Source organism: Elaeis guineensis, chromosome 8, assembly GCF_000442705.2.
Source record: "Elaeis guineensis isolate ETL-2024a chromosome 8, EG11, whole genome shotgun sequence".
Lineage (NCBI taxonomy): Eukaryota > Viridiplantae > Streptophyta > Magnoliopsida > Arecales > Arecaceae > Elaeis > Elaeis guineensis.
Window position 1 is genome coordinate 131,747,708 of NC_026000.2, and position 13,465 is coordinate 131,761,172.

The 13,465-nt window shown below is 36.6% G+C and overlaps 1 protein-coding gene across 1 annotated transcript; it reads left to right on the forward strand.

The window, feature by feature from the left end:
* The first annotated feature begins 5,912 nt into the window (after nt 1-5,912).
* On the forward strand, nt 5,913-7,212 carry LOC105049611 (uncharacterized protein At5g01610). The gene is made up of 2 exons (XM_010929328.4): nt 5,913-6,557; nt 6,629-7,212. Exons 1-2 carry the CDS (start codon nt 6,051-6,053, stop codon nt 6,689-6,691), a joined length of 570 nt encoding a protein of 189 aa, XP_010927630.3. The 5' UTR covers nt 5,913-6,050; the 3' UTR covers nt 6,692-7,212.
* Nucleotides 7,213-13,465: the final 6,253 nt, after the last annotated feature.

The window sequence follows — 13,465 nt, forward strand, 5'->3', positions numbered from 1 at the left end:
CGTCAAACGAAGGAAGTACAGAGAGAGAGATGGGCACAGCCGGAACCGTCCCTTCGAATCCTGCGCACTGCCGCCTCCAGATATTTTGGCATTTAATGTGTGTACGTCAGAGCCCGCTTTTCGGTGAAGGTGACCTGAAGAGTCTTTTCGGAACCCCCGTCGAAACGCGATCCCCAAGCACCGTGCCACGGGAATTTGCGAACGGTCAACCCTCGATAGCGATGAAGGGGATAAGCGCGACACGTGGCACGCACCAGTTGGCCCAGGAAGACTCGCCGCCATAACTGCGCGAGGATCCGTCGGCTATTTAAACCCCCTAGTCCTTTCATGGCTTCATCCTGGTGCCTTTCTTTCGCCTGAGAGCCTTGCTTCCCTCGCACCAGTCCTTGCCTTCTTCAGCCCCCCAATTCTTCTCTGAGGGTTTCTACACCATGTCCTCTACCCCGGAGGCTGTTCTTGAGGGGATTTCTAGGGCTTGGAGGAAGGTGAGGAGGAGAACGGCGGCCGGTGAGAATCTCCGTCGTTTTAAAGGGGGCTCAGGGAAGAATTCCTTCAACAACAACATTAATAATGGTTGCTGTCAAGTATTAGTCTGACTAGGCCATCAAGCTGGCTGCATGCTGGAAGGCTCGAAGAGATGGTGCATGGACCATGGAAGCTGGCTGGAGATCGATCTCGGCATGCCTTGGATGATGGACATGTCGATGTTAACATTAGTAATTAAAAGACAGATTTAATATAGCATGAAATTGGTTATCAAATTTTGGTTGTTTATTAATACAGTTATGGACACATTGGTTTGCATTGGTGAGATGATGGGGATAGCCGTTTGAAACCCATATTTTTGATTGAGATCTTGTTCTAAATGTTTTTGTTTCGAGAGAAACTAAACTATGGATCAAGAGATAGGTTTGGTCTTGCCTTAGCAAGAAGACTTTTATAACCTCTAGTAGAAGAAGAATCATGCAAAGAAGGAAAGTAATAACTTTCTGAGTGAGAGAAACCTCTAATAGGATTGATTATAGCAAAAAATAATTGAGTACAGACAAGGTTCTAGGCTGGAATGCTTTGTCACACCAGAGAACTAATTAATTTACAAACTTTATGAACGTTTCAATGGAGAATGCAATGTGGATATAAGGTAGTTGTATATATTGACAGATTCATGATCCCTACTTTGAAAATAACCTCATTCTTTTATATTTGATGACTGCTGGATGACAGACCAAATAACTACATTATCCATGTCATATTTTTACATTGCAGTCGGTTTTTAAATAAAGCTATCTTGTCTCTTTCTTGTTGTCCCTTTTTAGAGCTGGTTCGGTACTCAGTGTTATGATCGGTCCTTGAAACTTCACCCATGTACATGTTTCTAGTTTCCTCATGTCAATCATGATACGGTGAATCGTCAGGGAATATGGTTGGACATATATTCAATGCTATTTTATGGCTAGGTCCCAACCATCACTTGCCATCTGACCATGGATTAAATATAGTTCACATGTAAGGAGTTGTTTTAGGTTTCATATATGGTCTAACACAGATCAAATTCCATATCTCCCCATGTATTGCTCATTCCTTGAATGCTTGTGCAGCCAAAAGGAGGACCGTTGGATATGATCCCGACAATCCCTTATTAAACTGATGGCTGTGGTGCTGGATGCAAACAAATCGAGCTACTTTCGAACTATTCGAGCTCGATTCTATGATTCAATTGATGTTCGAATCGAGCTGAGTTACTTTCGAGTTTTATCATTTTTTTTTTTTATCGAATCGAACTTGAACTTGAGATATTAAAATTTGATCGATCTCAAGTCAAATTTTGAATCCAAATATATTAAATCGAGTTAAGCTCAAACTTCCGATTACTTGACCTGACTACTCCATCCTAAATGGTGCCATACGTTGTGATTATATAAAATAACAACTATGATTCTGATATGTGAATGGTGGGAATAGATTTTTTTTTTTTTTGGAAGCTCTCAAATAATGACCATCGGGTTCATATGCATGAATAGGGCATCTGAAAACATTCTTCTCATTGGGCTCACATGAAACAACAGACCAGTATCCCACCAGCCACTCCCCCCCTCCCTCTTTGGTATCCCAAATTTTTTTTCCTTTTTTTTTTCTTTTTTTTCTGAATTTATCAAAAAAAATATTATAATTAGTGAAGATTTTTTTTCCTGTGAATGTCTGGAGTCTGCAGGGAGCGGACTGCTCCCTCATCATATCAAGAGTGCATGTTTTTTTTTCTTCCTTTTTTTTTTTTTTCTTAAGATGCTTTGAGTGCTTGTGTTAGAGGTGGGCCGCATTCAATATTATTACACCGAAGACAAAACCATTATTATCAACCAACCCACCTCTCTCTCTCTCTCTCTACCATCTATTCTATTCCAGCGTCGACTATCTTTAAATATGATCATTCTCTTCCAATCTTTGACTAGAGTATAGACAAATTCCATCTTCTAAAAGTTTTTTATTCGACTATCTGATGAATCTAGCTAATTTGCTTAAAATCCATTACCATCACTGTTGTCCAGCCTATCACCAACCAATGGAGGATCTGTCAGTACTTAATAGCTCAAAATATTATCAACTTTTGAAAATCTCACCAATTAGAAGTTTTTTTATTCGACAATCTGATGAATGTAGTTAATTTGCTTAAAATCCATTATTATCATGTTTCTCCAGTCTATCACCAACCAATGGAGGATTTGTCAATACTTACTAGCTTAATTAAAATATCATCAACTTTTGAAAATCTCACCACTTCCTATACTCTAATTAATGTCTGCTATCATGAATATTTTGATAATATTCTTGTTTATAGGGGGATTGATGTCTATGCTTTTCTTCTTTTTTATTATAGTAGTTGCAGCAAACTTTCTTCATTTAAAAAGCTAGAGAGAGAGAGAGTAGGTGTCCATATGCAATATCTTCGTTTGCTTCTAAACAATTGAACTTCTATATTTATGAATTGAGGGGTCCATCCATGGTTAAAATGTTTGGTTAGGACATATATTGAAATCTTTGAAATAATTCACTACCAATTCCTGGATCCATCTTCAGCAAAAACCTTCCCCAAATCCGCCAATCACAGTGGCCGCTGCTTTGTCCCCCAAATCTAACCTCCTCTTCACAGATGGATACTGTAGCAGCAGGATAGATTCCTACCCTCCAATCTACTCAAGAAAGACTACTAACTAACATATTCCTAGACTTGTAGACCCACCAAAATGTGATATTTTGACTAAAGGGACATAAGAAAGGAATAATATATCCCATTTGTGGACAATCTCTGGCTTGTACATTGTTCTTGTGTCTCTTTTATCCTGCTTTCCCCCTAGGATTTTATCTAATGGAAGTTGCTTGGCTGTTGAGAGAGCAATAGATGAGCGTGCACACAACATTACAACTTACCATATGCTTCCGCACTCTCACATGCATGGAAATTCTGCCCATAGGAGGCCATCCCACAAAGCCAGGGCCCATTCATCTTTAATCTACAATATTAGGAGCTAAATGCAGTTTAGTTATGAGATTCATTAAACTGCGTAGGCCCATGTCACTGCAAGGACCTAAATAAAATTTTGGTCATGTATACTAGTGATCGAAGATGGCAATGGTGGCTTTGGATCTTACTTGTCTATTATTGCAGTCAAAAGCTTATGGTTCGGATGGATCGATCTCTACTTCTACATACGTGAGGTATTGTCTGCTTCGATTTTTGAAACTATGGCACAGGACCTCATGGTTTTACTCTTTAAAATGTGCCTCACGTGGAAGATAAGATTCTATCCCATATAAATCAAAGTCTTTTTTGACTTACAACCAATGTGGAACTATTAATGCCCTCCCATTTATACTGCAATACCTCTCAAATGCTATACGACTTCTACTTTCTCTAAATGATAGACACTAGCTTTACAAGCCTCCATATCATGTGTATTATGTTCTATTCATCTTTATTAATATTGCACTTTTTACACCTTGATAATTTTATTCATCTTAATAGTGAGGAATTCCTTTAAATATGACTACCACTAGTGTATACTCTAATTTGGCTTAAATGAGCAAGTTTGGTTCTTCATGCTCTTCTTTACTAATTGGTAGATCCTCATGCATATGAGAGATTTTAAAGAGAGGTTAATATAATTATAATGGTGTGCTAAGTCTACATGTAAATGATACCGACATGAGCTGTAAGTAGCTTCTTGGATGCTAATAGATACCACAATCAAGTGCGCACATTTAGCTAGCATGCTTAAGAAGTTTAATCTATAATGTATCTTTTGCGTGAAAGTAACTATAACAAGTCAAAGAAACCATTCCCTTGAGTTTAGGGACTAATCTAATCATGTGGATAACGAATCAAACTGCTCAGAATTGTAATATGACTTTTGAGATTAATACGCAAATCATCAAATGCTTAAATGTATATGGAGTCGATTCCATCTAATAATAGCATAAGACCTCAACTTCCTAATATTAAATAAAGGATTGGTTACTCCAGTAAGCTATCGATCAATATGCTAGCTGTGAGAATGTGATGTCTAATGCAATGTAGAATGATCAAGCATCCAAGCACAAGAGTGAGTCAATCTTTCATGTGAATTTGATAACTACCACAAGTCTTTTCCTTTCAAGGCATACAATTGTCATGCATATTGCACGACTTCGCACATGCATTAACTTCACACTAGCAATATACAATTTGGGTTTTAGATTATATAATTGTATCAATTCCAAGATGCTAAATTAGTTGAGATTCCAGCTAATTTACATTCAAGGTTAGGTTGCAACATATACTTTATTTACTTGCAATATTTGATTAAGAATAGCATAGTGATAATTTGTCATTGCATGTTAATCCAATCGAGAAGCGTGTTTATTAGCCCAATTGGTATCTAACCTAGATTTAACAATTGATATAACTTTATATGGTTTTCAGAACATTTCATTAGGGTCGGATGAACCATTTTTGAGTTTCAAATGAAAGACCTCATATGGCTTGATATTTACATATGCAAAAAAGATGTTGGATTGCATTTTACTTTTGTTTAGAATTTTTTTCTTTTTTTTTTTTTTTTTTGGTTTTTCATGGAGGCCAATGACTTCTCCTTTTTCGAACATGCTAGAACTTACTATTTCGCATACTTCATAACCTAAACCGCTAACATGGGGCATTTATAATTCTAACAATGTCCTCTTGCCATGTTTAATAAGGAACATCACATGCATTTCATATATAGAAATGATAAATAAATAATTACTTAACACATCATCATAATGTTGTTGGAATTTTAATTTAACTTGACTTAGCATCAACATATCAATATTAAATATTTGGTAGGGCAAGATCCCATAACCTACCTCAGATCTTTCAATCAATGATGTAAAAATACAGTGATCTCAAGGTTGAACGTGATCGCCCCAAGAATGGGTGAGACTTCCCTCGCCAGGCCAAACCATGTGCCGCATCCGGCCTCGATTTTAATATCTGTTCCCGCCCAACATCCCACGTGGATATCCCGTGGCCCCTCGATAAGAAAAGTGTACGTGGCAGACAGACAACATGCCCAAACCCCGCAGTAATTTATCCCCTCCTTCCCTCCACCCCCGCCCCCCGTCCTCCGCGCCTCCTCCAACCCCAGCCTTCCACCTCACCTCTCCAAGACCGCCGTGACAGCCAGGAGAAGGACGAGGGACAAAGAAAGAAAGGGAGTAGGAAAGACCCAGAAGAAGAAGAACAACAACAACAGACATCTACAGCGCCAACGGCGCAGAGAGGTGGGGGATTTGACGGTGGGTCCCACTCCCCCCGTTCCCATCCACCCTTCAATTATTGCACTTGCTTCTTAATCCCCACCCTTCGATCCTTCCTCTTTGTGCTCTCTCTCTCTCTCGTTCTTTTCTTTTCTTTTCTTTCCTTCGCTTTTATGATCATTCCATCTCTGATCCCAATCCCCTAAAAAAAACCCTCTCTTAAACTCTTCCCTCTTCTCTTCTCCTTTCACTCCCAAAAAAAAAATAAAAATAAAAATATGTGGATCGTTTTATTTTTCTACTTTTCTTTGTGTTCGTTGCTTTCGTCGGTGACCGCCGCCTCCGAAGCGGCGGGGGCGGCGATGAGCGCATACGATGTGCTGAAATCGCATGGATTACCGATAGGGTTGCTGCCGAAGGGGATAAAAAATTTCCAGGTGGACGAGGAGGGGCGGTTCGAGGTCCGGCTGGAGGCGGCGTGCACGGCCAAGTTCGAGAGCCAGAGCGAGGTCCGGTTCAACTCCACCGTCGCCGGCACGCTGTCCTACGGCCAGATCGCCCCCCTCTCCGGCGTCGCCGCGCAGGAACTCTTCCTCTGGTTCCCCGTCCGCGGCATCCGCGTCGACATCCCCAGCTCCGGACTCATCTACTTCGACGTCGGCGTCATCTACAAGCGCTTCTCCCTCTCCCTCTTCGAGACCCCGCCCGATTGCATCCCTCTTTCCACCGCCTCCTTCGCTGAACCCCTCGCCGAGGGCTCCCGCATCGCGCGTCTCGTCTCCAAGGTGAGATTGATCGACTCGGTTCGTTGATTCATTGCTCAGATCTGAAAGTTTTTGGTTCATTTGGATTGCAGAGTCAATTGGGGGAGCTGCGTTATAACCTCGATCGAGAGGGTGCTCGAGGGGTTGTTCTGTGAATCAAACATCATCGCCGGAGAGAATTATGTCTTCGTTTGAGACAAGCTCGGCTTGGCTTCTACAATGTGTGTGATTGCAGTGTAGAAATTCCCTTGGATTTGCTCTATCCTAGAAAAGAGGAGAAATTTTGACTGGGTGAAGGATTGAGTCTGTCACCACTGTGAGAAAAATTGTGATAAAAGATTCGAGAGGATGTAGTGGAAGGAGTTGAGGGAGTTCAATTCCTTCCAAAAAAAAAAAAAAAAAATGGTGATGAATGTTATATATAGGTTTCAAGTTTTGATTCTTGTAACCTATCATGATCCTAGTAAAAAGGCTACATATATATGGTAGGGGAGTTGGGATGGACCTTGCTCTTCTCTACTATGTTGTCTTTGTTGTGTTGTGAGTAATGCTTTGAGTCTCTGTGTATATGCCGGAATCATCTGTCTTTATATATTTTCTAAACACTTGTTAGATTGGATGCTAATATGTAACTCTTGTTTGCATAATGAATGGCTATCTTTTGGAGTCGCTTAAACCATGTTTTACTTCTGTTTTCCTTTTTTTTTTGAATCAATTGGATTAGGGCTTTGGTTATATTGATTGTCTGGATGAGTGATCTATAGAGAATGAAAAAGGAAAATATATATATATATATATATATATATATATATATATTTTGAGTCTTATGGGATCAAAGAGGAATGTAGGTGGATACATAAAACAGCTAGTATAAGTGTCTAGTTTGCAAAGATGAATCACTACCCTTGGAGTCCCATTGTGTTTGGCTTCTGTTTCCCTTTTTGATTTATCTAAATTAGTAATTCAATTATATCAAGTGCCCACATGAGCGATCAATGGAGATGAAAAAAAGTTTATTGCCAGTCCTATTTTGAATCAAATGGGAATGTAGATGCTCAAATAGCTGAGCCAAGGCTTGTAAGTTTTTATAGTTAAATTCTTCTAATTATTAGGATTATTGGCTATTACATGATAAGCACCAGTACACATGAGATGTGCTCTAACAGTGATGGAAATCATGTAGGTATGTTCTTAGATTGAAACTTGTCCCATATTTTTAGTGTATGGCTGGGCATATTAGAACAGAATGCATGCAAGTTTTCTGTACTGAGATTTGGTGAACAAGGAGACAACAGTTTTAAGGACAGAAGGTTAGCAGATATTACTATGCTTTGGGCGAAGAGATAAAGTCTTGCCAATAACAGTTCCCTGCCTTTTTTGTTTTGACTGTGGGCATTTGAAATATTAGCTGCTATACCTAAATTTTTGTGGCATTGTTGCTATCTTGTAGTTATCTTGCTGCAATTCTGACAGGGGTGATGTCGATAACTCTGATTTGTGTGATGGTGTGGTATTCAATTAAAATTTGGATGTTAGTGGCATGTAGCTATCTTGAGTTATCTTGCAGCAGTTCTGACTGCTAATTTGGATAACTCCAAATGGTATGATGATGTGGTGTTCAGTTGATATTTGGATGTTAGCTCCAGGACACAGCTGAGAAGGTCAGTAGAACTACCATGGATGCTGGAATTTTTGTGAGCATCATAGATGGACACTTGTGGTGTAGATTCCTTGCAGTCATTCTCTGACAATGAGTTGCTAAGTTAGACATTGATGTTTCATTGCATGGTCTTCACGAAGGAGCAAGCAACTTGATCATCCAAAGCTTCATATAGAACATCAAATATGGTAGAAGTGGACCTAAGGTTCAAATAATAATAATAATAATTGTGTATATGAAGAAGAATATCTAGTTGTTCTGTTGTTAGTTTTGTGTGGTGTGTGTTGGATCTTTGACGACTAAGTTTTAAAGCTGGCTCCTCTCATTAGTCTGGATTGGTGGAGGCTAGAATCTTTGCAATTAAATTTGATTATTTTTATATGAAAATGCCCTTTGTGAGTACCTATGATCTATTGATCTACGTCCATAAGATAATTCAAAAGTTTCACTACAGAAATTGAAGATTATAGAGTACAAGATTTTCTCTTAAATCTAATTCTTCAATAAATTCAGTCTCTAAATCTTTCTTTCTTTTAGGATTACAAGAGATATATATAAAAGAGTAAGCTGATTTGGATATGAACTGATATCCTCCAATAATCAGATTAGTCCGATCCACAAAAGCTCAACTTCTGCATCCTTGGCTAACTAATCATGGAGCCCAAATAGAACAGTATGACATCCGAGCAGGGCCTTTTTCTCTTAAATACAACAATATGGCATCTGGGGAGGACCTTTTTTTTTTTTTGCCAGCTCGAAAACTCAAGACATACTCGTCACTTATTGTCTTGCAGTTGCTTGATGTGCAAGAAAGTTTTTGCAGTGAGAGCAGATCTTTTAATTAGAACTTGTATTGAATTAGAGACCATGGCAAGGACGGCAAAATTGTTGCGACCCATTAATGGATATCATCCATAGATCCTGCACATAGCTTGATGAAGACGACTGCAATAGGAGTTAGATAGTTATGTTGGGAAGGGGGACCAATTCATTTAATAGATTGCTAAAATCCAACATATACCTTTGAGGACTGTGGAGAATAATGCTTCCTTGCATATGGTACCCATTTCTTTTTTACCTCTCTCTTGTGCATGCCAGGAGGGATATTGATTTTAAGAGGTTCTTTGATAGGGAGCTAATATAATTACCACTTCATGACACTAATTCATGAATGCATCATCTTAAGTGGCTAAGATCCTATTTGAGATTGCTGTTGGTAGTAGAGCTTTTGAAATTTTTAGAAGTAGAACTTTTGAGAAGTAAAATTTTTGGAAGTAAAGCTTTTACAAAAAATTATTTGGTATTTGGTAATCATATTGATAAAGTATTTTGAAAAAAGCAAAACAGCTTCTCGACATTAGTCAGAAAATATTTTTGAGGAAAGCTTCAAAATACAGCTTTTCTCAAATAGATCTTTTCAGCTTTCTGATAAAACCAAAATAGCTCTCGATATTTTTATTAAACATCACTGTAGCACTCCAAAGTACTTTTTGAGAGCCAAAAAGTACTTTCTGACACTCTAAAAATTTAGCTAAATAGAGCCTAAAAGTGCATTGGATAAATGGTAGTACATTTCATTTGTAAGGTTTTAAAAAGAAAAGATACTTCAACAAAATCAGAGCTAAACCAGGATGAAACAACGCTAAGGTCCCTCTTGAAATGAGCTAGCAAGAAGATAAAAGGAATTGCTGAAGGAGAAGAAATACCTACAACTAGGGTGGCAGTGTCATCTTACTCCAAATTAGCAACACATTTACTCTACTACCTACTTGCAACTACACCCTCATTCAAACTAGACAGTTATGCAGTTATCCATCTAAACATGTTGTGTGCAATATCGCTGACATCTCTGCCACACCTATAATTATTCAATCAGATTATGGATAGCAATCGGATTAAGATGGATCAGATATAAATTAGGTCAGATATAAGATAGATCACAAATTTGTCAACTTGAACTCAATTTATTTATTTAATAAATTAAAATTTTAAATTTAAACCTGTATCATTTTACTAAATAAATAATTTAATTAAATTTATAATAAATTAAATTAAATAGATTAAATAATTAAGCATTGCCGTCTCTAAATGTGATATGACCGGACCTCCGTGTGCTGCATCAATTCATGTTTCCAAGAGGGGAGCAAATTTTCCCATCCTATGACCCCCAACACCTTATCCCAACTCATCCCCAAACATTTCTCAATTCCAATGAGAACCGGAAGGACAAACTTATCCAATTTAATAAAGAATTATCTTTTTCTTTCTATCCCAATCCTCGTAAAAGATCCAAAAGGCAACTCCAGCGTCCTTGTCAATATTTACAGAGGATAACAACCTTCGTCCCATTTGACAATTTCTCGCTGTTCTCGTTTATCCTTCCCTTTCTTGGAACCACCAGCACCCACCATGGATAACTCCAAGTGATCTTTTTTTCTAACAATTTTCCAATCAAACTGGGTCTTAGAATTGACCAATCTAATATATCTTGAGGAAAAGTGCTGTCTATAATAGGAAGCAGAACTGGTATATGAGGGGGAAATGATTCTTATATCTAGCAGTGGCCATCGTCGTCCAATAAACTTTGAGCTTTAAGCCGCCGTTCTAACGAAAAAAATAAAACTTAAAATGGTGTCTTAGTGTAAGCAGCTACCGCGTACCTACTAACCTACCAAGCGAACGACTACTATTTATTTCTTATCATGTAAAACATCTACAGGACATGTAGGATATAGAGCACCAATATTAGGTAGGATATATTGCATAGGATTGTAATATAAACACCTCCCAAGGAGAAATTATTGGATAGGATTGTTGTACCACGTGGACTTTGGACTATCAATTAAATTGCTACATCATTTAGTGAGATTACAAAAAATCTAGCAACTGCGGAATTGAAAATGACTGGCCATAATATGCTTTGTTTGGTTGATAAAACTCTAAGATGCTGTTTGATAGGAGGTGATATTTCACATCACCCCAGTGATGTGAGTTAGATGATGTGATCATCTTGTTTAGTATTATAAAATTTAATTCAGTGATGAAAGATCCAGTGATAAATTCGGTGATAGCATCGTTGCACAATGCAGTGATGCTATCACCACATATATCCTAGGTGATAGCACATCACCGGGTACTGATGATGTGCTAAAATTATTTTAGAAAAAAAATATCTTTAGTCAGTAAATTAGGAAAAAATAAATTTTTTTCTTTTTTTTCTCTATAGATGCCTATCTACTAGATGTATTTTTTATTTTTATTGATAGGTTTAGTTAAATGATATGGATACATTTTATTGATTTATTAGATATCTATTTTATTTCTATAGATAGATATAGTTAATTGGCATGGATGGATCGTGCTAAATTTTTCATGCTTTTTTTTTCAATTTATTTTGATGGGCTAAATCATTCCTAATGGATAGTCCTGATATCGATGGTCAAAATTGGCTGAGTCTAGTCAAACCTGATTATACAATAATATTATTATAATATCATTTTAATAGATTCATTGAAATAAATATCTATAATAATAAATAAATAAATAAATATTATTATTATTACTACTGCTATATGTTTTTGTGATGAGTTAAAAATGAAGAATGTTTCATCAAATTGTAGAGTAATTATTATGTATAATGTATAAGACTATTTATGATATTTTATATATTATCATTATCACTATTTGGTGATATATCAAATACAGTAAAATTTTATTTTCAGTGATATTTTAGTGATATACCAAACATAATGATTACATATTATCTCAGTATTTACACATCACCCCAGTGTTCATATCATCTCAGTAATTACATCACTAATAATATGTCAACGGCACCTAAAAAAATACTAGCTCCTACTGTTCTATGCAATGGAATTTTTATTTTTTTATTTTTTGATAAACATGATAAATTAAACCAAATAAATATAAATATAATTATAGGAATTAGCAAATAGAATATTTAATGATGGATGAGGAAGCCTCCCGTAGAATCCCATATTCTGTGTGATTGGCCACATAACATAATGGACTATTTATGACATTGCTCTTTTTCAGATGCTACATTCAACTAAAAAGGTAACTTCTTGTATCCCTAACTTTAAGGCATCAAATCTCCATTTTTTCCCCCTACTTTATCATGTCCTGTCTCCATCAGCATGCCTACTGCCATCGGAGACTGGGTTCTGACATCCAAACAGGCCTTTCACGTTACCCAATTTCAGTCCATTAATTATGGCTTTATGTGGCCCAACCAGTACAGTGCAAGGCCCATATTCAATAACAATGGATAACAAGAGAAATTCTTTATGCACTATCGCCGGCGTAGAAAATTCGATATGAAATACATCATCTCATCCGATTGATCTATATAGTCATTATTTTTTAATATATATTTAATATTTATAAATCAATTTTTTCATTTAAAAATTTTATATGATGCAAATACTCTTATTTTTTAGAAAAAATTATGACATCCTGTGACGTAATATAGTATAGGATGTCATAATATGATCTCGGATATCATAATATGAGAAAAATATTTTTGTCTAACCATTTTTTAATGTGCATTTAATTTTTATAGATCAATTTTTTTATTTAAAAATTTTAAATGATGAAAATATTTATTTTTTAAAAAAAAATTATGACATCATATGCATATTATGAGCGCGGTATGTCATAATATGGACATAGAATGTCATAATTTTTTTAAAAGATAGAGGATATTTTTATCATACAAAATTTTTAAACAAAAAAATTGATCTACAGATATTAAATGTATGTTAAAATATAATAACTATGTAGACTAATCAGACGGACAAGATGATACACAAAGAATTTCATTGGATAACAGACTGTGCATTCTTTCCCACGAAACACTTGAACTCAGAATTCTGCAGGTTAACGTTTAGGTTGGGAAAGCAATTATAAGCAAGTTAAAAAGATGGACTTTGATTTGATGCACATATCCCTTGAAGATCGTAGCTTGCATCTGAAATATGAATATTTGTGTGCATCTACCGATACTTAACCAATGTTTTTAACAAAAAAAGATATTAGTTATTTGTTCGATTTGTATCGGATATGTGCTTTGGGGTGAGCCCATATGCCGTAAAAAATGCTGGTGGTGTCCTCGGACAACAAGGTGAAAAACATGATAATGCTTTGTTTATTTTCATGTTTTTTTCCTGTTTCTTGGATTATTTTTTGATTTTATTGTTCTATAGATTTGGGGACGAAGGAGATTGGACTCGATGCACCATGAAGCACA